We start from the raw sequence: 24,630 nt of genomic DNA on the forward strand, positions 1-24,630 counted from the left end.
GCTTGTCTCAGGGCAAAATGAAAAAACCTAATGCTAACAGTTGTGTTTCTGCTTTACTCAAAATTGTTTCAGAAAGATTCACTACTGTGTTTTGTTGCCCAGCTTCTTGCGCCATTGTGGTTTCTTGTTTTTCCTTTTTCTGAGTTTTCTCCTTGCTCTCCTTCTCTTGTTCCTGTGTTTTCTGTTGATTTTTTCAGGTTCCGCAGCCTTAGTGTCTGTCTCCTGTTGAATGCTAAAAAATCAATTTCTTCTGCCAGGCTCAATTTTCTCAGCACACCTTGCATGTTGATAGAGGTCAAGCTTCCCTCAGAACTGCTGTCACTAATGGCAGAGGTTATGTCTGAATTGGATGCTGTTTCTTCATTAACCTCCTCTGTTGTTTTTCTTGTGTCTGTGGTTTTGGACATGTTGTTCATTCATATACGCTTGACATTAACATATTTACGCGCAAACGTAAAAATTTGACCTTGCTCATAATCAATTTTATCTCTTGCAAATTTGTGAGCTTTCCGGAATTTGATTTTATCCTCCTGCTTTTTTATTCTCTCTTGAATTTCCTTTTTTGCTTTTACAATGTAGCCTTGTGAAGCACTTTTAGCCAAATCCTGATTTATTTTTTCTATCTCCTGTATGAGAGCTTCTCCATCTATTTTGGCATATTTGATTAAAATGCGAACTAAATTCACAGATGCCATAAGGTTATTTTCAGCCCATTCTTTTAACATTTCTGGATTCGGTTTTTCAAAACTTGAGACCCACAATATACGAAGTCCACGAGGGACCCTCCCTACCTCTTCATATTTTTGCAGGGATTTCTGCTCCCACCACTAAAGTTTTTATGTGTGTGTCCTTACTGCTTACGCCTGCTTCTTGAGGCTTGTTTTTTGCTTGAACACTCAGTAAATTGTTGAATAACTCCCCCGCCGCTGCTTCTCTTTCACGCATTGTTTCCTCAGACATACTTGCTTCGCGTTGCACGCCACACATTTTGTTTACTTTAAACACAAATGGTGTGTTGTTTCTCCTGTGCCTATCACCTCCCCACCTGCGCCTCTGCCGACTCACTTACCAGATCAGAGTTTTCCCGGGCGAGTCCTCCGACTCATCTGCGATTGCGCCTAAGCCGGCAAGCTTCTTCACGGCTGCGTCAGGGGGCTTCTGCAAATTTTCCTACCGGAAAGAACAGTTCTGTGTGCTTTGGCTGAACACGGAAGCCTGCTTGTGGTGAGGGGGTTCGTCAACGAGAGCAGACAGCTCCTGTAATATATATATAAATGCACATACATATATGTGTGTGTGTGTTTATGTAAGTATATATTTGTTGTAGCAGCTCTCAAGCTAGTTGATTTCTACACTGTTTAGGCAACTGTGTGCAAGCAACAGCACTACATGCCAGCAGTTTCCATCCAACCTGGAAAATATACTTTATGGTGAAGACCTTAGGGCAAAAATAATTTGCAGTACAGCTGAGGAATTCACAAACACTGAAGAGGAGATAATCAGGAGATTTGAGACTAGATGATACAGCAGTAGAACTCTTGAGGTTGCCAGAAATAAGGTTCAGAAGGTTAAAAGGGAGAATATACTATACAAGAACCCTAAAAAGAAATAACTTAGTGGTGACAAGTGTAGGTTTATAACTACTTTTCATTCAAGACATGGGACTGTGAGATTGATACTCAAACACTGGCACCTACTGAGAAATGACTCCATAATTAGGAGCGAGGTAATCAGAAGACCACTTATTACTTTTAGAGGAGCACAATCTATGAGGGACATTCTGGTTAGACGTGGTCTGAGAACCGAGAAGCAATTCTGGTTAAAACCCAGGGATGGATTTGTGAAATGCAGCAAGTAAAAGGCATGCAGGAATGGTGTAAACAAGACAGGAATAATAACCATAGGTAACAACATCAATAAAGGTCAGGGAACTCTACACTTGCAAAAGTGATCAAGTAGTCCATATTTTAAAGTGATCATGTTCAAATATCTATGTAGGTAATACAGCCATGCATATACATAACATAATCCTGCAACATTTAGGGCCATAAAAACCTTGATACTCCATATCCAGTAGCTAGACATTTTAACAAAGTACACAAAGGTGATGAAAGAGAGCTGAGATATAGTGTGATAGACGGAATTGCTAAGAAAGTGCATGGGGGTAACAGAGAGAAAAAGTTCAGAGTCTTGACTTCCAGGTATATCTTGCCATTTGACAGTAAAGAACCCAGAGGACTAAACTGTGATGAAGGACTGTATGATCATTTATAATGGAGTAAGATTTACTTAGCTCAGTGGCTCTAGAATATAACTGGCTTTCCTGGCCCTTCTGAATCGAAAGGCCAGAGATTAAACTTTGATCCGATATTTAGGGGTATACGTCACACAAGAATATTCCAAGCTTTTTCAATTGAATTACCTCCCAATGTTTTATCAAATAAATGGGCTGCTTGATAGATTGACCTTGCTCCCTCAGACCCTGATCAGCAGGGTGGCTCTTATAAAGATGCCTGTTCTCCCTGTTGTTTCTTTTTTCCAATGTCCCCATTAAAGTGAATATTAGTTATTTTGTTGATTTGGATGTGCTTTTTAGGCAGTTCATCGGGAACAACGAAGTACCTAGGGTTAAATACTCCGCCCTCCAGCTTGATACCTTACAAGGTGAGTTGGCTTTCCCCCATTTTCAAAGCTCTCATCAGGCGACTCCGTTACAGTTGTGTGCAAGGGTCCTGTACGGTAAATGCACAATTGCCTCCTTCTTTCTCGATAAATTAATGCAGGATGCCAACACTCAATTACCAATTTTTATTAAGGTTACGAAATATCCCCCCAAAATACAAATATAGGGTTTTGCTAGATTTAAGTGCAAGAGTTTTGACCATATATTGTTCTAATAATGCATCCTCAGACTAGATGTTTCTCATACATCAGGAATTAGGCTCTCTTGGCATAACAATTTCCCCGGCTTTTGACCAGTCTTTGGAATTATTTCGAGTTTAGGGAGGTGGGGCATTTACTTCTTCAGAATAGATGGATGATATGGCAGGAGATTTCTGCTTGGTGTGAAGAGCAGAGGCTGCAACCTTTCCTGGGATATCATCATATCACATCTTTTTTCAGGGCTCAACTCTTGGATCCCAGTTTTGATATTCATACTGCCCTGCAAGCTTTTTTTAGGTCCAGGATGGTTGGGGTAGTTAACAGGTATCTGTTAAAACAAAATTTAGAGGTGCAACAAAATGTTATTAAGAATATTTTAGGTAAACTCCGGTTCACAGCACTTTGCCATTTTTCAGCGAGAGACTGGCAGGTCATATCACTCTTCGGCCATAAGTCGCCGAGAGCAGCAAACCTCAAAAGGATTTCATTTCTTTATCGTTGGATGGCCTATTACACTCCAGCAGCCTTGAACAGAATGTTTCCGGCACTTGATAATTGTTGTTTTCGCTTTAAGCACAAGGGTGAAGGGGGTGGCTTTACATTTTTTACTCCTGCCCTATGTTAATGCCTTTTCGCTGCAGTTGTCTTTCGTTTTAAACTTGGCTATGGGGGGTAACAAATGATTTGGATCCTGCCTTGCTCCTTTTCGGTCTTCTAAAGAATGGGCAATCTTCAAATTTAGCAAAATCAGGACAGAGTTTCTTGTCAATTGTTTTTACTATAGCCCGCTCTCTGATTCTGCAAATGTGGCGAACCTGCAGGGTCCCTGTGTATCAAGAGTGGCTGAATAAAATGATTAGAACTACTTACTTCCCGAGGACGCTGCGGACTGATTCAACTTCTCGCGGTGGGCTGGTTGCTCACTTCTGCCGCTGATAAGCGCGGGGACGCTTTTGGGGTCGCTCTGGCCTGATTTGCGAGGACGCTTTGCCGATACCTGAGGGACCCACCGGGGAGGCTGATAGTACGGGACTGCGAGGACCAGGGTGCATACTGCCAACTCTTCCTGCACACCTGATTCCTCTTCCAGGCCCCGCCTCTTCCACGCCCTCCCTCCTTCTAATATCCTCAGTGTCCCTACGCGCTAGCGGTACGCGCGCGGGACGTAGCCCGGGGCGAAGACCGGGCAAAGAGCGGGCCGTTTGAGGCCGTTCGAGGACGGTCGAGATGGGTCTCGGGCAGTCACTCTGATATTACGCCCTCTTGTGCCTCCTGTTGTCTGTCTGTGGTCTGCCTTGATATTATGGCCATGAGGGAGACACGAAGCAAGACACAGGGCGCTGCTGGGAATTCCCAATGCACCTTGGACGCGTACTTTGCCAAAGCTGGAACACTATTAATCGAGGACATTACCACGCTAGAACGACGCATCTCCCAAGAAATCGAATGGGTAAGGAGATCTTCGTTGGGTCCTCTAGCTGCCGCATCATCCCCGACCCAGAGACTTGATGTCAGCCAACAAATGGACAGGAGTAAGGGTATTGAGGAAACAACAGATTTGGCTAGATTGCCACCCCCCCTCTCATTTGGTACTCCCAATTCTGAATGTTCTATTTTATCACAGGCTGACCTCAGTATATTGTCTCTCCCCCTCCCCCAATCTAAGCCTCTACATTCTAAGACCAGCTTGAACACCCTAGCACATCGTAGGGAGGAAAACACTTTAGGGGCTATGTTTCCTGATCACAATGGGGCAGGGATGAGGGAAGGAGCCATCCCTAAGCATAGCAAGAAGCCCCAGACGTCTCGGGGGAACAAACGCAAAAACGCTAAACTACCAAATGCGCCACAGACCGAGAAACCTGAGTCCATTAATAAACCCCAAACATTACTACAAACTAAAGGGCCATTGTCACCTAATCTCCTATCGAATAAAGCAGATAACACTGGTCCAACCTTGGGGGAGGAGGATATTACACTTTTAGACATTCACAATCTGATGAGGCGTCTTCTTAGCCCTTTGGTAGCACGTTTGGGGAAAATTGAAACTTCCCTAAATCGCGTTGCTAGCGAATTAACCAAATTAGCAACTGTTCGCGTAAAAGACGCTATCGCCCCAGTTACTGTGTCGGGTGGCACGTTAAACAAGTTACCCCCCTCAGCCTCTAATTTGAATCTTGCCACCATTCCCCCAAAACCTAATACCCTGCCGCTTCCACCCAAATCACCAGTTACTGATTTAGCACAAAATAGAACCCCAAAAAGAAATTTGCCTGTAGGCGGCACCAAGGGCCTGAATAAAAGCTCTAGTGGGGAACTAATGACCATCAACCTACCTCCCGAGGCTAGCCCATACACTGTAATTCTAGCAGGTATCCCTGCCTTAAAAGAACCAACCCAAGAGTCTGTTGAATCGCTTAAAAATAAGGTCATCAACTGGCTTACTATCAACAGACCACTCCCTGTTGGATTAAGTAGCCAGGTTTTGATGGTAAGAAGAGTCCAATGGTTGGGTGGCCTAAAGAAATCAATACAGGGAGATTGTGTCTTGGTCAATTTTAGGGACCCTAGAACAGTCTCCCATATATGTAATTGGCCGTATCGTGACAGGGGAACCACAATCCAAGCTCTACCGTTATCTTTCTTTTATCCACCTCTAGCACAAGGGCAGGGAGAGGCTGATTGGGAACTCGTATGTAGCAGAGGTAGAAGGCGGAGCTTTGGGAAAAGGAGTATCCCGTACATGACTGACCTATCACACTTTGACTACTTCCCCACGCAGAACAGATTTGGGAGTTTAGAATGGGTGGATTGACTGACCCGGACAAGTAGTGAAGAGGAATGTGTTTCACCTGCTCTAACAAAGGAATTCATCCCTCCGAAGGTTGAGGCTAGGACCCCGGTAGACCACAATCCTTCATATCTAGATATCCCGCCGGCTGAGGTGGTGATTCCCACAGCTCCTGTCTCTGTAACGAGTACTCTTTCAATACTTGAGCTGGGTAATACCACAGATCCAGATGAACCCATTGGCGATACCAACCCCCCGCTTTTAAAAGTATTATCATGGAATGTGGCGGCCCTTGTCAACAAGATGCATTGTCCAGAATGGAACACCTTCGTTAGGAGTAAGGACATCTGTATGTTCCAGGAAACCTGGGCTTGTGACGAGGTGACATATCTAGGATATGAAGTATTTACCATGTTAGCTAAATGGGGAGGAAAAGGTCGACCCTCGGGTGGACTGGCAACATGGATAGCGGCAGATTTGGGCTGTAGTGCTGCCCTACATCCGCTTTCTACAGAGGATATCCTTGTGGTAGTACTAAACTGGCCCAACTCTAAAAGACTTATGTTGGTAAATGTTTATTCCCGCCCAGTAACTAACGGGCAGGAATCCCGTACTATAGAGGAACTCGCTTTAGTTCTAAGCGAAATCCCTGTGGGCACGCCCTATCTAATTGGTGGCGACTTTAATTGTCACTACGAGCCCCTCCTTGGCCTATCAGATGGTTTGGCCGACAAGGAGGATGCGCTCTGGTCTATACCCACTCTTGAGGCGCCAAGACCAAAAGCATGGACACCACTTGCGGTCCAAATCACGACACTAACTTTAAAATTTGGTTTACGGGCCTGTAACGGCAGGAAAAAGTCTGACATCCCTCCAAAACACACATACAGCAGGGGTGGGAGGGAATCTAAACTGGACTACATTCTTGTTCCCCTAGCATCTTGGTCTTCCATCAAAGATTTTAGGGTTTTGCCAGGTGTGGATAGTGATCATCGCGCTCTTGAAGCAGAATATATTATTCACGACTATGTGGCTACAAGGGAGCAGACCACGTCCCTTCGGACGGGTCTAACACTAACCAATAATAGACGGAGAGTGAGATGGGAAAGATTACTTTCAAACCCAGATAACCTTCCCAATCTTTACGCCCGGGCAATTCCTGTATTGACCAAGGCTCTGGAACTCTCTGACCAAGATGATTGTCCTGACAATTGGACGGAGTGGGGGACACTCCACACAGACCTAACCCTGGCATTATCAGACATCCTTTTTACAACACAGGAAGGACCGACCAAACGCTTACCCATTCCCACCTGGTACAACTCCGCATGCCGAAAGGCCAAATCGAGCCTTCTGGCTGCATTGAAAGAGGGCCATGGGACTGAGGCTATTAGGACCAGGCGTTCTGCATACAAACGCATGACGGGCTTTGCACAGAAGGAATGGGAGCACAGTAGGTGGGAGAAACTAAAAATTAGTTTAGCAAAAGGAGATTCTCGCTTATTCTGGCGCCTTGTTAACACAGGGTCAGACACATTACCAGACGCAATTGAACCAAATATTTCAGCTACTGCTTGGCGGAATCATTTTAAATCCCTTTACAGCACTTCAAATATAATGGAGATGTCCAACCTTAACATCGAGGTAACCAAAGTCCACTCCTTTACACTAAGGGAGGTACACGAGGCGATAGATAGGCTAGCACTAGGCAAGGCGCCTGGTTTGGACGGTCTGCCTGGTGACTTATTTAAACACGAACCACTTATTTGGGCGCCATATTTGCTGTGCTTATTCAATTCCATTTTGGGCGGCATGGAGGTTCCGAATACTTGGCTGGGAGCAGAGATTGTCCCAATATTTAAAAAGGATCACCTCTGCTCCCTTCCAACTATAGACCAATAAGCTTAATAGATGTCCCACAGAAGTTGTTTGGTAGACTGTTATTGAACCGTCTCCAAACCTGGATTGCAGAGAGGGACATATTGAGCCCATACCAGGCTGGGTTCAGAGAGGGCGTTTCTACAATAGACCAGATTTTCCGATTTAATTATTTATATTGGAAAGTTGTGACTGTGGGTAGAGGAACACTGTATACGGCCTTTGTTGACTTACGGGCAGCATTCGATCTGGTGCCCCGTGCTAAATTGTGGACAGTACTCAAAGATCTAGATGTTCCGGGTGACATTTTAATTATGCTGATGAGACTCCATCAGGGTAATTATGCTAAAGTTAGGTGTGGAAAGGGAGGCACTCTAACAGAGGATTTCCCCGTGAACACGGGGGTCAGACAGGGCTGTGTGCTCGCACCGACCCTGTTCTGCCTCTTCGTGAATGGTGTTATAGACTTTCTGACAGGGCTAAGCTATATTGATGCCCCAGTGTTGAACGGCAGGAGGGTACCCGCAATTATGTTTGCGGATGATACCCTCCTGCTCTCAAAATCACCAATGGGACTCCAGAGAATCCTGGATGGATTCATCAACTTTTGTGAGCTCCGTGGCTTGGAGGTGAACGCGACTAAAACCAAGTTCATGACCTTCAACCCACCCCCTTCAACACGCCCTAATCCCACAATTGCTAAAGAAAGTCTCGATCGGGTCTCCACCTTTGAATATCTGGGTGTCACTCTGAACCAATCCTTGACCTGGGACACGCACATCACCAGATTAAATCTAAAACTTGCTCAACTTACTGGTGGTATAACCAGGATGATATCTAGGTCCACCTATAAGCCATTAGGACCACCTCTCCATATTTACAAAACTCAGGCTAGAGGGGCGGTGATTTACGGGGGTGAGATATGGGGCTATGCTGCGTGCCAGAAGTTGCAGATAACTGAGAACAACTTCATTAGAAAACTGACCGCCTTACCATCAAATACCCCGCTCTTCCCGTTGAGATTGGATCTCGGCCTAAGACCAATTATTGAAGAATTGGGACTTAGGCCTCTGATGTATTGGCGCAGAGTTTGGAGTTCCTTAGAGCTTTCTAGTTATAGAGCAGAACTAGAAGAAATCATGCGCTTTCCTAAGGTGCTGCAAATACCCTGGTTTAAATACATCAAGAACACTTTTAAAATGATGGGGAAGCCAGAGTTGTGGCTTGACCCGCGGAGCGCCTGCACAAGGATCTCTCGTAGGTCACTGGCGGACGCATACCGCGAGTACAAGTTACAGGCAGCAATTGAATCTCTTCGCCAAGACTCGTTGTCCATACATTTCATCGCTCTCAAGGACCACTACTATCTGGAGAAGGTCCTTGATGATGTTGGCCCACAATTAACACGAAAACTTTATTTGCAGTGGCGCTATGGGACACTCCCGTTGAGGGCTCACACAGAACACTGGCTCAAAACCCAGAGTACACCTAATTGCCAGGTTTGCCCTCATACCCGAGAAGATGATTTGCATATGATCTTCTTTTGTCCTGCATATAATACGCCACGTAAATATTGGCTTGTTCCACTCCTCAGGAATCTAGGCTTCAAGGAACACCGTCCTGCATATAGAATCCTAAAATCTGATCTGTCTGCCCCCATTGTATGTGCCGTAGCCAAATTTTTAACTACAGCCTGGTTTATTCGTAATCGCCTCATGACTAGGTAAATCTACACTGTAAATATTTTTAGACTGGTTTTATGAGTTTATCACTCCATGTTAGATAAGAATTCATCTATAAAATGTCGTTTTTATTGTGTACATTTTACTGTTTAATTGTATTTATTGTATCTTTTATGGTCCACAGTGGCCGAAATAAAGACTTGATGATGATTAGAACAAAGCAACTTAAGGAAACCTACGCAGAGAGGTTTGGGGCAGTATTTCGATTTAATCAAAGAACAGGCTCTGTGCTGCAGCATAGTTTGAGATCTCCTTAAAGTGAATCTTGTTTTACGTATTCAAGGGCTGGGTTACAGTAGTTCTCTACTATGTCACAGGTTCGAGTGGTTGACCCAATCTAGTGTGATTGAAAATATCATTGCTGTCTTACTGCACTTCATTCTCAAGAAAATGTGCATCTTATCATGTAATATGATCATGATGGATATTGGTATCCAGTCACTATTTTGTTTTGTATAAGCATGTTATTATATTTGTACGGCACCGTAGTATTGAATATTATTCAACTCTAGTCTGTATACGCACTTTACTATATTTTAAAGGAAGTTTAGTAATGGTTCAGGTTCAGAAACAAGTTTATTTAGACATTTGTCTATAAAACATTCTAAAGAAAAAAACAGACTAGACAATTAAAATATTAAAACAGTTAAAAACATTTAAAAAGAAAAAACATTTCAAAAGAATCCCCTTTTGGCTACCCTACACCCCCTCCACACACTACATTTCATGATTAAAGTTTTGTTTTACAGATCGTAAAAACCAAACAATTCCAACTGTCACATCGAGATGACGCATTTCAGACAATAACTCCACAGCTTTATTCCTATGGAGAGCATCATATTTAAAAAAGCAGAGGTCTTAAAAACGTGATTCTATTTGCAAAATAAAAGACACAGTCCGTAAGAATATGCATAAGGGTACTTTTAGCTTTCAGAGGGCAGGGACAGAGACCACTATTATTCTGTACCCTGATCCTGTGTGGGCGGGAAGAGTAGAATGGATTACATCTCACCCGGGCCCTTAATATTTCATTCCTCAATCCTGGGTCTAGTAGTTGTGATAGATAGCCGAAAACAGTATCCTGGCCCAATGTAGCAATCGAGAAGCTAATGGATAATCTCTTCTTTAGATACAGCAGGTCGATAGATTCTGACGCTGTAGAAGCTGATTCCCTCAATGCTCATTTGCCTGGAAATGGGAGCCAAGATGTGACTGTACCACTATTTACATTAAGGTTCCTTAGTCCAATTATTCTGGTTCTTACTGCCTTTTCCCACATCCTCTGACTGCTTTGGATCTCTTACCAACACAATTTGGAGACTTTGACCACCTCCTCATCCTCCAACAATGTGTTAAAATATCTTAGTGAACGGGTAGAGGCCGACATACTCCAAGAGACCAAATTGCACTCTCTCCTTATGGCCTGAACCATTTTGCCTTGGGGGAGTGATAAAAGTCTTTTAAGCACTGCCCCTTCCAGTCCCTCCCATTCATAAGTTGGGTTGAGGGAAAATACCTCTCCCCCATACAGGCCTAACGGAATAACTTCTCTTCATAAGCCTTCAGTAATGGGTTATGAGATAGCCCCCGAACCTACCATTAAATCTTGACAGACAACTGGCCTGCAATAGGGCCTTCTGCTTAGTGGCATCCCAATGCGCTCCCCAATTTAAATTCCTCCTAAAAATTAAACCCAGGTATTTATATTGATCGGCTTGCTCCACCCCCTGCGTACCTAATTGCCAAGAAAAAATCAGTACTTTTTTCCAAAGATCATAATCTTGGTATTTTCCAGATTGATACAGAGCTGGTTCTGCTTGCTATAGGTTGCCAGGGCATTTAGTTTCCTCTGCAAACCTATTGGGGTATAATCCAATAAAACCAAATCGTTTGTATAGAGCAGACAAGCAATATGCGGGTTCCCTATTTTTGGCGAAAAGGACTTAGATTGGGAACGAACGGTCGGGAGGTCAGCCAGAAATAAGCTAAAAAGCAAGGGTGCTAAAACGCACCCCTGGCGCAGGCCATTGTCAATAGAAATTCTTTGTGATAACCGACCGACTTATCTAACTCCACCTGAGCCCAATTACCAGAATGCAAAGATTGGAGTACCCCAAGAAGATTTGGTGGAAGGTTCCAGGAGGCAAGTTTTTCCCACAAGATATCCCTATCCACAGAATCAAAGGCTGTCCGGAAATCTACAAAGCAACAGCACAGCCTTTGATTTTCCTCCAGAGCCTTTCGAATAATGGCCCACAGAACAAAACAGTGGTCTCTAGTGGAATGACCATTACGGAAGCCCCCTGGTTCTAGTGGAATTCGCTTAGTTTCAATTGCCCAATCTTCAAGTTTAGCTAAGATGATCTTTGAAAATATCTTAAAGAGATATCTAAGAGGCTTATCAGCCTGTAGTGCATAGGGTCTGTACCACTACCTTTTTTAAAATCGGTTTCACTATTGACCCCTTCCAGGACAAGGGATAAAGACCAGAAATAGCAATCCAGCTAAAGAAGGAGGAGAATATCATAGCCCACCAAAAGCTATTTGTTTTGATTATGACTGCTGGGATATTATTTTGGCCAGTGGCTTGGGAGAGTTGTACCCTCTCAATAACAGCCTTTACTTCCTTAGGTGAGAACCATATAGCTGGGAGAGTTTGCCCACATATTTTCTGATGACCATCTGCCCGGAGGATCCTGTGTATAAATCAATCATATAAGTGGCCCACAGGTCTTTAGAAATCATACAAACGAGTGTGCCCCTATTTTGACCATTGAACTCAATGACCTTTTTCCAGAATTTTTGCTGGTCATTTAATAATATGATTTCCTGCATCTCGTACCACTTACTATGGTAAAAGCTTGCTTTTTTTGACTGCACAAGGGATTTATATTGGCGTTTGAGTTTAACCAACTTTTGGGTGGCAGAGGGGACGTTATAACGCCTAACACTCTTTGCTCTCTGTTTCACCAGTCGTTTCATCTTTTGGCAATCTAAGTCAAACCAGACCCAAATCACTGTGGACGGGATTTTACCAGCATGCACTTTTCACACATATTAACTAGAATGCAGCCCAAAACTTGTTGCACAATATTATTGTACCACACAATGACATCTTCAACGTTGGAATCATCTCCTCTAACTGGAGGGAGGCTAGCTGTTGAAGATGCATAGAGTCTAAGCGTGTAGTGACCCTGTGCGGATAGGACATCTCTAGAGGCAGAACCCTCTCGGGGGATACTGGCTCACACAGGTCAAGAACTGCTGTTGTTGCCCAGTGGTCACTACCCTCATATTTAGCCACCTCAAAACTCTTAAAAAGGTCGAAATGCCAAAAGGATGAGAATATATAATCAATAGGACCCAAAGATTGGCGCTGCCGGAAGGTTGCTGACGCTGGTGAGTCATATTTGAATCCTGCATTTAAATAAATCAGACCATGGCTCGCCAGCCTTTGACTCAACACTTTGGCCTCTTTTTTAATGGTACCAGGGGGAAACTGTGCTAAGGGAATGTTGTAAAAATCCAACGCCTCTTCCAAGTGCTGGTCTAATTGCACAGGGAAGAGACGAGCATTAACATCCCCAGCCATTATTATCACTGCTTCTGGATATTTTGCCACCAAATGCTGAAAGGAAGGTTCAAATGATTCCAACTAGTGGTTCGATTGCCGATGATCCTCTTTGTGGATATAGACATTTATAAGTAAGAAGAATCTAAATGCATTTTTGCCCATGCTCATTACAACCACTGATAGCTGCAAGCCACTTGTGACATTTATTACTTCTAAAGGTCTTTTGATCACCTTAGTAGATATTAGTGTCAATACATCAGCAGATGCTCTCCCCCTACCCCTGGACTGGCCTTTACTATTCAAGGCCATAAAGCCTTCCACCAACTGGTCCTCTCTTAACCAAGACTCCTGAAGGAATACCAAATGAAAGGGTTTCAAACTTTCTTCCAGTTCGCCGCTATTCCTCAAACGCTCGAACCCATGGATATTCCAGCTTAGGATTCACAGGTTTTGAGAGGGCCCCTTATTCTAGGAATGGCTGGGCCAGTTATTCCAGTCACCATCCTCCTGCAAGTACCGCAAGGGGGAGAACCTATTAGCTTGGGCCCATACTGGTTGCCTAGACTGAGAGAGTGGTCTGTCATTTACTATAACCACTCTCAAATCAGAGGGACGGTTGGCACATTGCTGTGAGTTTTCAAGCCTTAGCGGCGGGATATATCGTATAGAGCGTTCCCATTGAGTAACAGATAACCCGCTATGCATATTTAAAATGGGAGGAGGAGAAGGATCTCGCTGGGATGCTAATAGCTGAGGGCTCTGTTTTATAGGGCATAGGGCCTGTAAACATATTTTTGCTAAATCTCCTCCGGCCTTAAGTACTAGGTCCACAATACAAGAAGAGATGAAAGAAACTCTGGAAACTTCTCTACCTTGTTCGCCCTGTTGGAACCCGACTGATGTTAGGTCCAATGAGGTTATCCCTGAGAGAGATGGAATTTGTTGGAATAACTGAAGAATTTTAGAGCAGTCCAAGGGTCGAAGTTTCTTTGCTTTTTTTCCTCGACGAGTGATATTGAGCAATAATTCTGAGCTTGCTAATTGCGACCTGATGGAGGATTTATAGGCTAAAGGAGGTTCTTTGGGTGGTTTATTCTGGGACTGAGACCCAACCACCTTACCGCTGGCTGGTAATTGAACTTTTACACAAGAGCTGGGGCGGGTTGTTCTGGGAGTGGGAGTGGGATCATAACTAGATTTAGGGTGGGTTTGTACATTTTGTTTTGACTTTTTATATACCTTTTTACATGTGATTGCATCTGCAGTGCTACCGCCAAGAGGTCTGTGATGTTGAACTTGGGGGCAGGTACCATTACTGGGCTTCCCTACTCTATATCGGTGTTTCTTTTTGCTTGCCCATAGAACCCCGGACCCAAGTAATCCATTCCGAGACCCTACCCCCATTTTATGGTAGGACCTAATGGTGAATTTAGAGGGGATAAAACAGCGCTGCATTTTCCTCATAAGCATAGGATATTTGGAGATATAAACAGATCCTTCTACATTTGACTGACATTCAGATATCCCTGGAATATCACTATGCATCCCCCAAGGCTCTGTAGCCGTTATTGCGGTAGATAATTGAGCATTCGTAAAGCCACCCACATTATTTTTAAAACATTGCAATTCATATCGAATATCCTTCAGAGAATTAGATTGGTCCATTTGATTCGTCTTTATTGACACCAGCGTTTCAAGAATCCCATGTAGGGTGGTCTGCGGTCTGCATAAGTAACATCACATCTAACAAGGATGATGAAGAAGTATGCTTGAATAACATATGCCCCCCTTGTGATCCCAGTGTAGAATTTGGCTCTCCAACCAAGGGAGAAATGTGTGATAACGTAAGACTAGCTTGGTCTTGTTGATCTTCTTGATAAGGAGACTGCGGGGGACTGAGGTCTTCGGGACAAAGTGAGAATGATAAAGAGATATTTAGACGAGGGGAAGAAGACAGTCTTGGGCCCCTACTTGCAGTCGCACCTGTAGTCTGTGATGGAGATACTGAAAGATTGACTATTTGCCTTCATCCGATACTGTGCATAAAACATCTGTTGCTTTGTTCATGATGAGTGGACCCCTTCTTCCCTCCAATTGTCTTCTTTTTACTGGCTCTCCCCTGCAATTTAGTTTTAGGGGCACCAAGGATGGGTCTCTTGCAGCGAAGCACAGGAGGTGATAAACGGGGGGAGGTGCTCATTTCCAGAGATCCAGAACAAAGTTAGACGAGTTTAAAAAAACGGAGGTTCATAACGAATAACAAGGCAAAGATTAAACTTACCTCCGTCTTGAGCACGCCCAGCTACCGCTGCCACCTCTACACCTCAGCTCCCCTCACCGCATTGACCAAAGTTCCTTAATATTTCCCAGACTTCAAGAAGTAGGGTAGAGGATTACGGTTGTGCTGCTGGAATATCGCCCACCCCCTTTTCACAACTTCATGCGACGCACCAAGGGAGCCGCCTGACTCCTCTGCACCTGACCTCAGCATCCACCATATCCACCGGGTCAGCCGGGTGCCTGAAAACCAGCTGGCAGGAGTCCTGATATTATCAAGAGCCACCAGCCACCCGGATACCCAAACCCAAGTAGCCAAAAAAGGCCCCACTCCAACATTGAGGCTGGGGCTAGGGGCTAGAGCTAGGCTGAGACTAAGCGCCAAACACCGAGGCCGAGAAGTTGCCGAAACTGAAGCACCAAAGGCGGCAAACGTCCCTGCGAGCCGACGGAGAACCAGCCGATCAACCCGGAAGTGGAAGACAGACTGGGAGAGCCGGGCTGCTGAGGCGCGAACCTGTGGGTGGGCGGAGAGGTGTGGCAAGGTGCAGCGAGGTGCAGCAGCGGCAAGCAGGCAAGAAGGAGGTGAATCAAAGGGTGTCGCTTTTTAGATCTCCTGCATCAAATTATGTTTTAAATGTTCTTTTTTTCTAGGTTTATTTACCTTTAGTCTGTACTATGTATGTATAATTGTACCCCCACTTTGTGATTTATAATCCATATCAATTATGGCAGATGATTAAAATGCTTTTGTTTTCTTCTTTTGACTTGCTTTCCACTATTCATACTGTGATAGGAGCTTTTGGAAGCTGAGTGTTGCTTTGTTGTCAAGTTGTTTTAATTTGTTTTGTGTATTAGCATTTTAATGTAGACACCTGGGCGCCTGTCCTTGCTGCTGTTATTAATGCCTCCGTCCGGGCTGACCGTCCTGATTCTTGGGCTTTATCGACCATAGTCCCGATATTTAAAAAGGGCGATCGGTACAGCAACTCATGTTATAAGCCCATTTCCCCACTGGACTCCGTGGTGAAGGTGGTGGACCGCATGATTCTTGATAGATTGGTATCTTGGGTGGATAAAAGTAATTTCTTATCTGAGATTCAATAAGGATTTTGTCCTGGGCGATCCACTGTGGAGCAGTGTCTTAATTTGCATCTTGTTTTGAACTAGTATACAGTGGCTCGTGCCTGCCTTATATAGCTAGCCTTCATGGACCTGTCCTCAGCCTTTGACTGTGTGAACAGGTCCAAGTTAAAACCAGCTGATGTCATCTGTCCGCATTCACAATAACATCGTCTGGTTTTTGAGGGATCTTCATCGCGATTCCAGGGCAGTAGTGCGTTACTCAAAGGACTTGAAAGTGTCCTGCCAATTTCACATAAAGGGAGGGGTGCGCCAGGGGTGTATCCTCGCACCCTTCCTTTTCAATTTATATATCAATTCTCCAGAGAAGGTTCTCTTGTGTACTAAAGCAGACACTCCTCAGGTAGGCAAGCGCAGTCTGCTGGTCCTCTTATATGTGGACGACGCAGTCCTCCTGGCGAGGACTGCAAGGGGGTTACAACTTCTTCTCAACTCTTTTGCCTCTTTTATGGAGGACCTGGACCTATCATATGAGTTACTTACCTTTGGTAACAATGTATCTGGTAGAGACGATTCTAGCCACAGATTCCTTCACGTAGAATTATCCCCAGGTGTGCGACTGGATCTGTTCTAGCTACCCCAGGTCTGTGGGGGATTGCCTCTATCCTTGTCCTCCCTCCCTTCCCTTCCTTCCATTGCTATCCTCTGGTTTGAAGGTCCTCTGGCCATGTCTTTCCCTTGTCCTTGTGGGTGGTTGCCCTCCAGGTTGGGGTGGCTTGGTGGTTTGTTGTCCCTGTCTGTCTTGGGACTTGTCCCCTTCCTTGCACAGGAAGAGGGGGTGGGCTTCCTACGTGTGCCATGACTTTTATTCCTGTTCTTCCCTTCGGGGCACAGGGATGGGAGGATGTCTATGTGCCGGCAGGGGGGCTGTGCAGGTTTCTGCTTGTTCTTCTTCTTTCCCTGCCCTTGGGGTCTGCGGTGCTGGCACTACCCTGGTGGTGTTGTTAGTCACCGTTTCTTTCCAATTTTTCTGCTTTTCGCACACTGTTCCCATGCTCCCAGTTTTTTATCTGGTGGTTCCGCGTTGTGGTGCGGAAAAGTTCTCCGAAGAAAACTGACATGGGCGCGCCGGGGCGGGTCTTATGTGACCTTGCTGACGTCATGTACGCGTACGACACCTGGGCAGAGTCGCGTGATGTTGCCCCGCCCCCGGTGCACAGGGATGCTGTGGCAAAAAGTTTCCGGATCCAGTCTCACGCCTGGGGATAATTATACGTGAAGGAATCTGCGGCTAGTAGTCTCTATCAGATAGTGAATTATTCTAAGTCATACATCATGCAAGAGGACCCTGGTAAGGCGAAGGCAAAGCAGCCCATTTTTAAATTAGGATGTTCGCCAATACCTAAAACAAATGTCTTCTCCTACCTGGAAGTAGTGTTTGATGACTCCCTGAGCTGGTGCCCCTTGATTAACCGCAAGAAAGGGGACCAAGAGAAAGCCTCTGCAGCCATCTTTAACTTTGCCAGTAGAGTGGGAGGGAAACCAACAGGGGCCCTCCTGAAGATTTACCAAGCAAAATGTATCTCTAAGGTTAGGTATGGGAGTGATATATGGGATCATATTGAGCTTGGGGCCGTGCAGAGCACTGAAAATTCATTCCTGCGAAGAGTTCTCTCTGTTCCGCAATGTACTCCATCTTATGTGGTTCACGAGGAACTGGGAATTTCTTTCCTTGCGGATGATCTAGCTTTCCACCCTTTGTCCTTGTGGCTCAAAATGTGGTCAAAGCAGAATACACTTAGTAAAGACATCATACGGTATTGTCTCTCTCTTCATAATGAATTGCATAAACGCTGGCTCTAGTACATAAGAGTTGGCCTCACCAGGCTAGGAAGAGTACATTGTTACACGAACCCAGAGGGTATTTGTAAAAGGGATCCCGTCTGGGCCAAGGTGGGTTTTTAAAGAAATTGTCATTGTGATAGAGAGGATAAAGAGCTGTGTAAACCGAGTGTGCAAAAGTATGTCATATTGAAAACTGTGCCTACCACTGAGCCTGACCTTCTAGGGCTCAAAAGTATTTATGACTGTTTTCTATTGACAAGGTTCCGGCTCAACCTCTTTTACTATCTATTGGCACACCCCCAAGGTTCCCATAGAGGTCAGTGCCTTATGCCCTGTGGCTGCGACGGAGAGTCTCCTCAGGACATGATGCACTTTTTAATGTTTTGTACTTTTTATGCTGTACCCAGAAAGTTAGTTAATCTACCCATTTTTTAAAAAAATGGGGTTTAGGAGGCTGAGAACAGCTTTTATCTTTTTACAACGTCTTTCTAGTGATACTGTTTTGCACACTCTTAGTTTTTTACGGGATGCCACTAGACTTAGGAAAAGCCACAATTAATATTTTGCAGTGCAAATCATGTATTTTTATCTTGTGTTTTGATTACTCTGATTTTATTACATTTGTGAATGTGTAACTTGTATGATGGTAGTTTGCAGGCTGTTTGACTTTTATGGTTTTATTCTTAAAGCCGAATAAAGTTTGTTGATAATGATGATGAATCATGTACTACTAAGGGACTGCCTAAAATTGAAACACGCCCACCGGATCCCATGGCTGAATAATGTAGAAACTACCTTCACAGCACTAGGCCGTAAAGAATTATTTACTTCCCTGCTGACGTGTTACCTTCCCTAAGGCTAAGCGCAAAGAAATGTTTTTAATGAAAGCCTAAGAGGAAAGATGGGAGCAAAATAAAAACAAGAGCACTGTAGGTTTATATCATAACATGCCCTCTGTAAATCATAATGTGCAGTCCTATCTGGCTAGAATAAGAAATCATCAGCATCGGTTTATTTTGATAAGATTTGGATTAAATTATGTCCCACTCATATTACGTTTTTCTGCCAACACTCATTCTTAAAGCATATTATCACCCTGTCCTTGTGATGGGCGATTGACCCAGTCCAACATGCATATATTATTTTCAGTGGCATAGCTAGACAATTGGCAGCACGTGGGGGTGCCTGTGTTTGCTGCCCTGCAACGGTCGTAGGTGAAAGCAGGTGGGGGGGGGGTGTTGAAGGTGATTCATGCATTTGCCATCCTGCGACACCACAGGTATGAGAGGGGTTGAGGCTGCTGCCCCAAAACGTGTGCCGCCCCCGCCCCCGCCCCCGCTACGCCACCGATTAGTTTTTGCTCTTTATATGGCTTCCAAAGGAAAAAAGTTTATTGTACCGTTGCAGTGCAAATACATTTTTAGTCATATTCGCCCAGCACTTCTGTTTCTACAACAGTTGGAGGAATGGAAGAAGTTTATGTATGTTATGCTTCTGCATCTTTCTTTTGGGCTGCACTGAGGTGGTCCCAAGGAACATACAGGTTTTGTATATGGAAGGTATATTTGGAAACAGGATTAAAATGAAGATTAATTGGCGGATGATTTGGGATGTACATTTTTAGTGTAAAGGAGTTTGACAATTGTATTTTATATGGTTTTAGGATTGTGGATTTTCTAAATGTTTTATGGTCATGTACCTAAATGGAATAATATCTTAACAGTCTTAGCGATGAATTAATTCATGGTACTTAGTTTATTGTATTTGTATGTTGATAAGCTGTATTTTTATGCATTGAAAAAGAAATGCAAAATAAATAATAAATTGATTGATGTATGTATATATATTTTTTTTGGTATGTTTTTGGCAGTATTAATGTCAATCGATATTTTATTTGGGATATTTTTGTACTTACCATTATAAGTATAGAGACACAATATTTTGGTAAACAATATTTTTGACACAGTATTTGGATCAAACTATATTGTTTACCTCGATACTGTGTCAGTGACCCAAAGGTGTGAAATTGCACCGGTGTGAAAAACTGAGGGGCATATTTATAAGAAATTCATGTAGCGTGGCATGTCACCTTGGTGCGCTATGTGGCAGGAAAAGGGCAGGAGTTTGCTGTACTTAAAAGAATACAGCGCATTCCTGCCTCTGCCCCTCCCCCTGCGCTTGCGCCATTTTGGCTGCCTAATTCCGATGAAGGCACCCTTGCACCATGGTGCAAGAATGCCTGTATTGCATACAGGATTGTTTTTGTGCAGGAAGGGCCACCTTCCTGTACAAAAACAATTTGTGAGAGGTACATTCCTCTTTCGCAGAATGCAGCACACATAGATATAGGAAGAAAAGAGGAGAAATAAAAATATTTCTCTTCGTTAGACCCCCCCTGAGAAGGCATATCTTTTTGGCGCATTCCCAGGTCTACCACTTTTGGTAAATCTGTGAATGCGTCAAAAACCATGGAAGTTGTGTGGGAACACCCATGCAACGCGTGTTGCGTTACTATGAACCTACTCAGGACTATGCAAGTTGCTTTGCGTGGCTTCATAAATCGCATTTTGGGCTTGCTTCGCAATTGCACCACGTTATGGAGTGCAAGAGCGACGCAACTCCCCGAGTTCCATTCAGGACAGCAACTCTATGTTTGTAGCCAATCATAGGTGGTAACAAACAGCGAGAAGCCGAATTAATAGGCAGTTGGGTCTGCCACCTCCTGCGACTGACGGTTTTGTAACTTGACCTTTTAATACACAGGTTGCGTCACAAAATCAGAGAGAGGTCGCTAATAATCAGAGCACAAACTGCAACCATTGGTAGAGAACTTTCGTCCTGAAAATCAACAGTTTAATTATCTTGCGATGTTACCATTCATGATGTGAACTTATTGTAGCGCGTGTAAGGCTCTTGGACAGGGGCGCGTGTGATCACATTTGACATTGGCGCTTGGAAATAGCATAAGGACGCATTTCACAGATTGACTGGGCAATGCATAGACCATCTTTCAGCAAGTGTAGAAAAGAAAACCTAACGTCTTGGGAGAAAGATAAGGAAGAAATCACTGTGCGAGAGGCTGGGGAAGAAGCAGAACAGATATATTTGATCAAGTTGTATCTGCCATCAGTATGTATGTATTTATTAATGTATCTATGTTTTCCACCGCTCCATACCATAGAACTCCACAACTTTATTCAGAAAAGTAAATTATGTGTGTCTATTTGGACATGATCAAGCATGGCCCCAAAGAATATCATAGGCTCCTTACGTGTCGGAGGAAGCAGTGGCTGGCCCGCAGGGGGTGGTTGTAGCAGCTCTCAAGCTCCTGCAGGAAGTACTGGCTGTGGAAGTCATAGAGTTTCTCCAAGTTGCCAAAAATGACGCTGCCTTTGCCGCGAAGCTCCTGTGGCAGGTCTATGCGCTCCATATCCGGCAGGTAGCAGTTAACGATGTATGAGAGGGACCGCACATACTCCCGCTCAGTGGTCACCAACTCGTCAATGATGTGCCGCAGTTTGCTGCAAAGATGAAAAGAAAAAAATAGATCAGGTTGTGTATGCACTTTATTGCATATTATGAAACATACCCTACGGGTAAATGCCCAGTAGGCAGATGCATTTGCAAGGGACACGAGAAATGAAATGGAAAGTCAATCAGATGTAGGCACAAACTGAGCACGGTTGCTCCATTCTTTCTAAACTCAGAAAGGTAAAGGTATGTTGGTAATATGTCTGGATTTCACTACAGGTTTGACAGATATAAAACACATGTAAAATAATATTAATTTTGGAAGCTATGGGCCTCACTCTTGCCCGACCTTACTGGCCTTTCAGAGGCACTGGTCTATTAGGCAATCTCCCAGTTAATCAATAGTTCGGCCATGTCAGTTAGCAGCAAAACACAGACATTGCTTTGGCATACATGATTTGGCGTGCAGTTCTATTGTTAATTACCTCTTATCTATGTGAACAATCAAAGCTGTTGAAGAATTCATTTTTGAAACGGTAGACTGAATCATCCCCCAGGCGTCCCAAATGTATAAACAGCACTGTTCACGACTAGCTGTTCAACTTTCATCGGCCACATCACTACAGTGACCTGAGGCTGAAGAGCTCTCTACCTGCAGTCTTCTGCAAGAATTGGTTGCTCCTGCACCAGTAAACCAAGCAATGAAAGTCATGGCAGGACACCATTCAGTCTCCTGGACACCTGTTTCATATATCGCTACATCTGCTTTATTTGAGATCTCTGGGATTCGGTTCTCTGAAGTGAGTGGACAGGCTGGAATATGAATGGCACTGTGATTTGTGGGCATTCAAATGTGGAGACATGGGTCAGAATTCCCCTTGTTCTGAAACTCCTGAGATGAATAGATCATAAATATCCATACTTTGAAGCTCATGAGAAGAATGGTTCTGAAATTCCCATGTTCTGAAGCCTATGTAACAGGCAGTTCAGAAATCACTATCCTGTAGGACTACGTAAACATGCTGACTATGAACTATGCAAACACGGTTGAGAAATCCTCATTATTTAAAGCTCATGAAAGATGTGGTTATAAAATCTCTAGTTTCTGAAGCCCAAGAGGGGCACAGTGAGGTAATACCTAATTGCGAAGTCTTCAATATAAACAAACCCTCACACTCTAAAGCTATTGAGAGGAATAACTAAAAACCCTTGCTCTTTTTAATTTAATAAAACATTTTTATTATTTAAATATTACAACCAGTTGCTCTTCCAGGATAAACATCATATAAAGGATCCTGCTCAAACCACTCCATCCTCCCCCACCCTACTACCTGTAAGATGTGAAATACAATATGTGTCCACGACAGCAGCATCCATCTAGATTGTGATGTGCCCACAATATGTTCCAAATCTTCTATTTACGGGGACAGCTCAGTACAGCGTAAATTGTCTCTTCCATCTTGGCACACCAGTCCATGCAATTCGTCCAGGCCGTGATGGAAGGAGCAACAGAGGAGTTCCAATGCCTGGTTATGTTTCTCTTGCCACTAACGTGCCTAGCCTCACCAGTGTCCTGTCTCCTCGGGGATCCCTCATGTCGTCCATGATACCCAGTCATGCGAGCCTAGGGGTTGCCTCGATGTGTAATCCCAACACCTGGGGGAGGCTAGAGTTAATAGTTGTCCAATAGGACTAAATAGAAGGACAGGATTATACCATGTGATAAAAGTCCCCCATAAGTTCCTGCCATCTATTTACAGTAGGGGAGGTGTGGACCTGGGCTTTCCAAAGACGAACAAGTGTGAGGTAGGCCTGCTGGAGGTCTTTAAACTGTATAAGTCGGAGCTTTGCTGAGATTACCAACGTGTGAGGAGCCATGCATGCATGCCTCTGATCGGACTCATCCAGGAGCCCCACCCACTCCTCCCACTTCGCCCTCAGGGGACCAATCGGAGCCAGGGAAAGTGTTACCAGGATTTTGTAGATTTGCAAAACTCCTACTTTCTCCAAGGGACCCATAAGGACTCGCCCCTTAAACCCGTCGGGCGCTCGCACGCTTAGAGTAGCTCAGTGTGTTCGTGAGGCCATGGGGGAGTGGGGACTGGTAGATGTCTGGCGGTTGAGGAATGAACGGACTTGTCTAGGCACGCACATCACACCGGCCCACAATAGTTGGTCCCGACTGGATTATTGGTTATTGGGAGAGGAAACTAACAGATGGGTGCTCGACGTCCGCAACTTACCACGCACATTGTCAGATCACAACCCCGTATATCTGCACCTGCGGATTCCGGCGTGCCCCCATCGCCCCTTCACATGGCGCTTTCGTGCGGAGGCACTGCGAGACCCGCTCTACGTAGACACTATCAGGGAGGCCATTGTCAATTATTTTGCTGAAAACACGGGCTCCGTGGCTAGTCAGGCGTCTCTCTGGGAGGCGTTCAAAGTGACGATCCGGGGGGTATGCATTGGCACCACCGCTGGCATTCTGAAGGACATACGGGGGCAGCTTGCTAAACTTGAGACTGCTCTTGCTAGGTTGGAAAGGGCCTATGCCGCGGCGCCGTCTGCTGCCACGCTGGCGCGTATACAGGAGCTGCTTGTGGAATATGACAAATGGGCGGACACAGAAGTCAAATACGGGGGAAGCGACATGTGGCTAGGGCATACGGAGAGGGTGGGCGACCTGGCAGGAATCTGGCCGCTAAATTACAGTTTCGGGCGCATCATCAACACATAGATAAAATTGTGGATGCTGCAGGCATAGAACACTTCACACCGCAGGCCATTGTAGACCAATTTAAGGATTGTTATCAGTCACTTTACACGACGCAGGGAGAGGTGGACGGGTCGGCCCTGGCGGACTACCTGTCGGACATAGCGTGTGCGTGGCTCTGTGAATCCCAGCGGGAATATCTATCACTCCCGATAGATGTGCAGGATGTCCGAGACGCTATTCTTTCGCTTCCCAACAAAAAGGGTTCCTGGGCCTGACGGCCTGTCGGCTGAATTCTACAAGACTTATGTCGACCTACTTGCCCCGCATCTACTAGAACTTTACGCTGAGGCGCATGAGGCTGGCGTAC

The 24,630-nt window shown here is 44.7% G+C and overlaps 1 protein-coding gene across 2 annotated transcripts in view; it reads right to left on the minus strand.

Moving 5' to 3' along the window:
• The window catches only part of PLEKHG4 (pleckstrin homology and RhoGEF domain containing G4), a 1,592,954-nt gene that overhangs the window by 560,997 nt on the left and 1,007,327 nt on the right, over positions 1–24,630 (minus strand). For both annotated transcript variants that reach the window (XM_085638629.1, XM_085638628.1), the window contains exon 12: positions 21,345–21,594. In XM_085638629.1, coding sequence (XP_085494755.1) covers positions 21,345–21,594 — 250 coding nt within the window. The remainder of the gene's footprint in view (positions 1–21,344; positions 21,595–24,630) is intronic.

The sequence above is a fragment of the Triturus cristatus genome, chromosome 12, assembly GCF_964204655.1.
Source record: "Triturus cristatus chromosome 12, aTriCri1.1, whole genome shotgun sequence".
Lineage (NCBI taxonomy): Eukaryota > Metazoa > Chordata > Amphibia > Caudata > Salamandridae > Triturus > Triturus cristatus.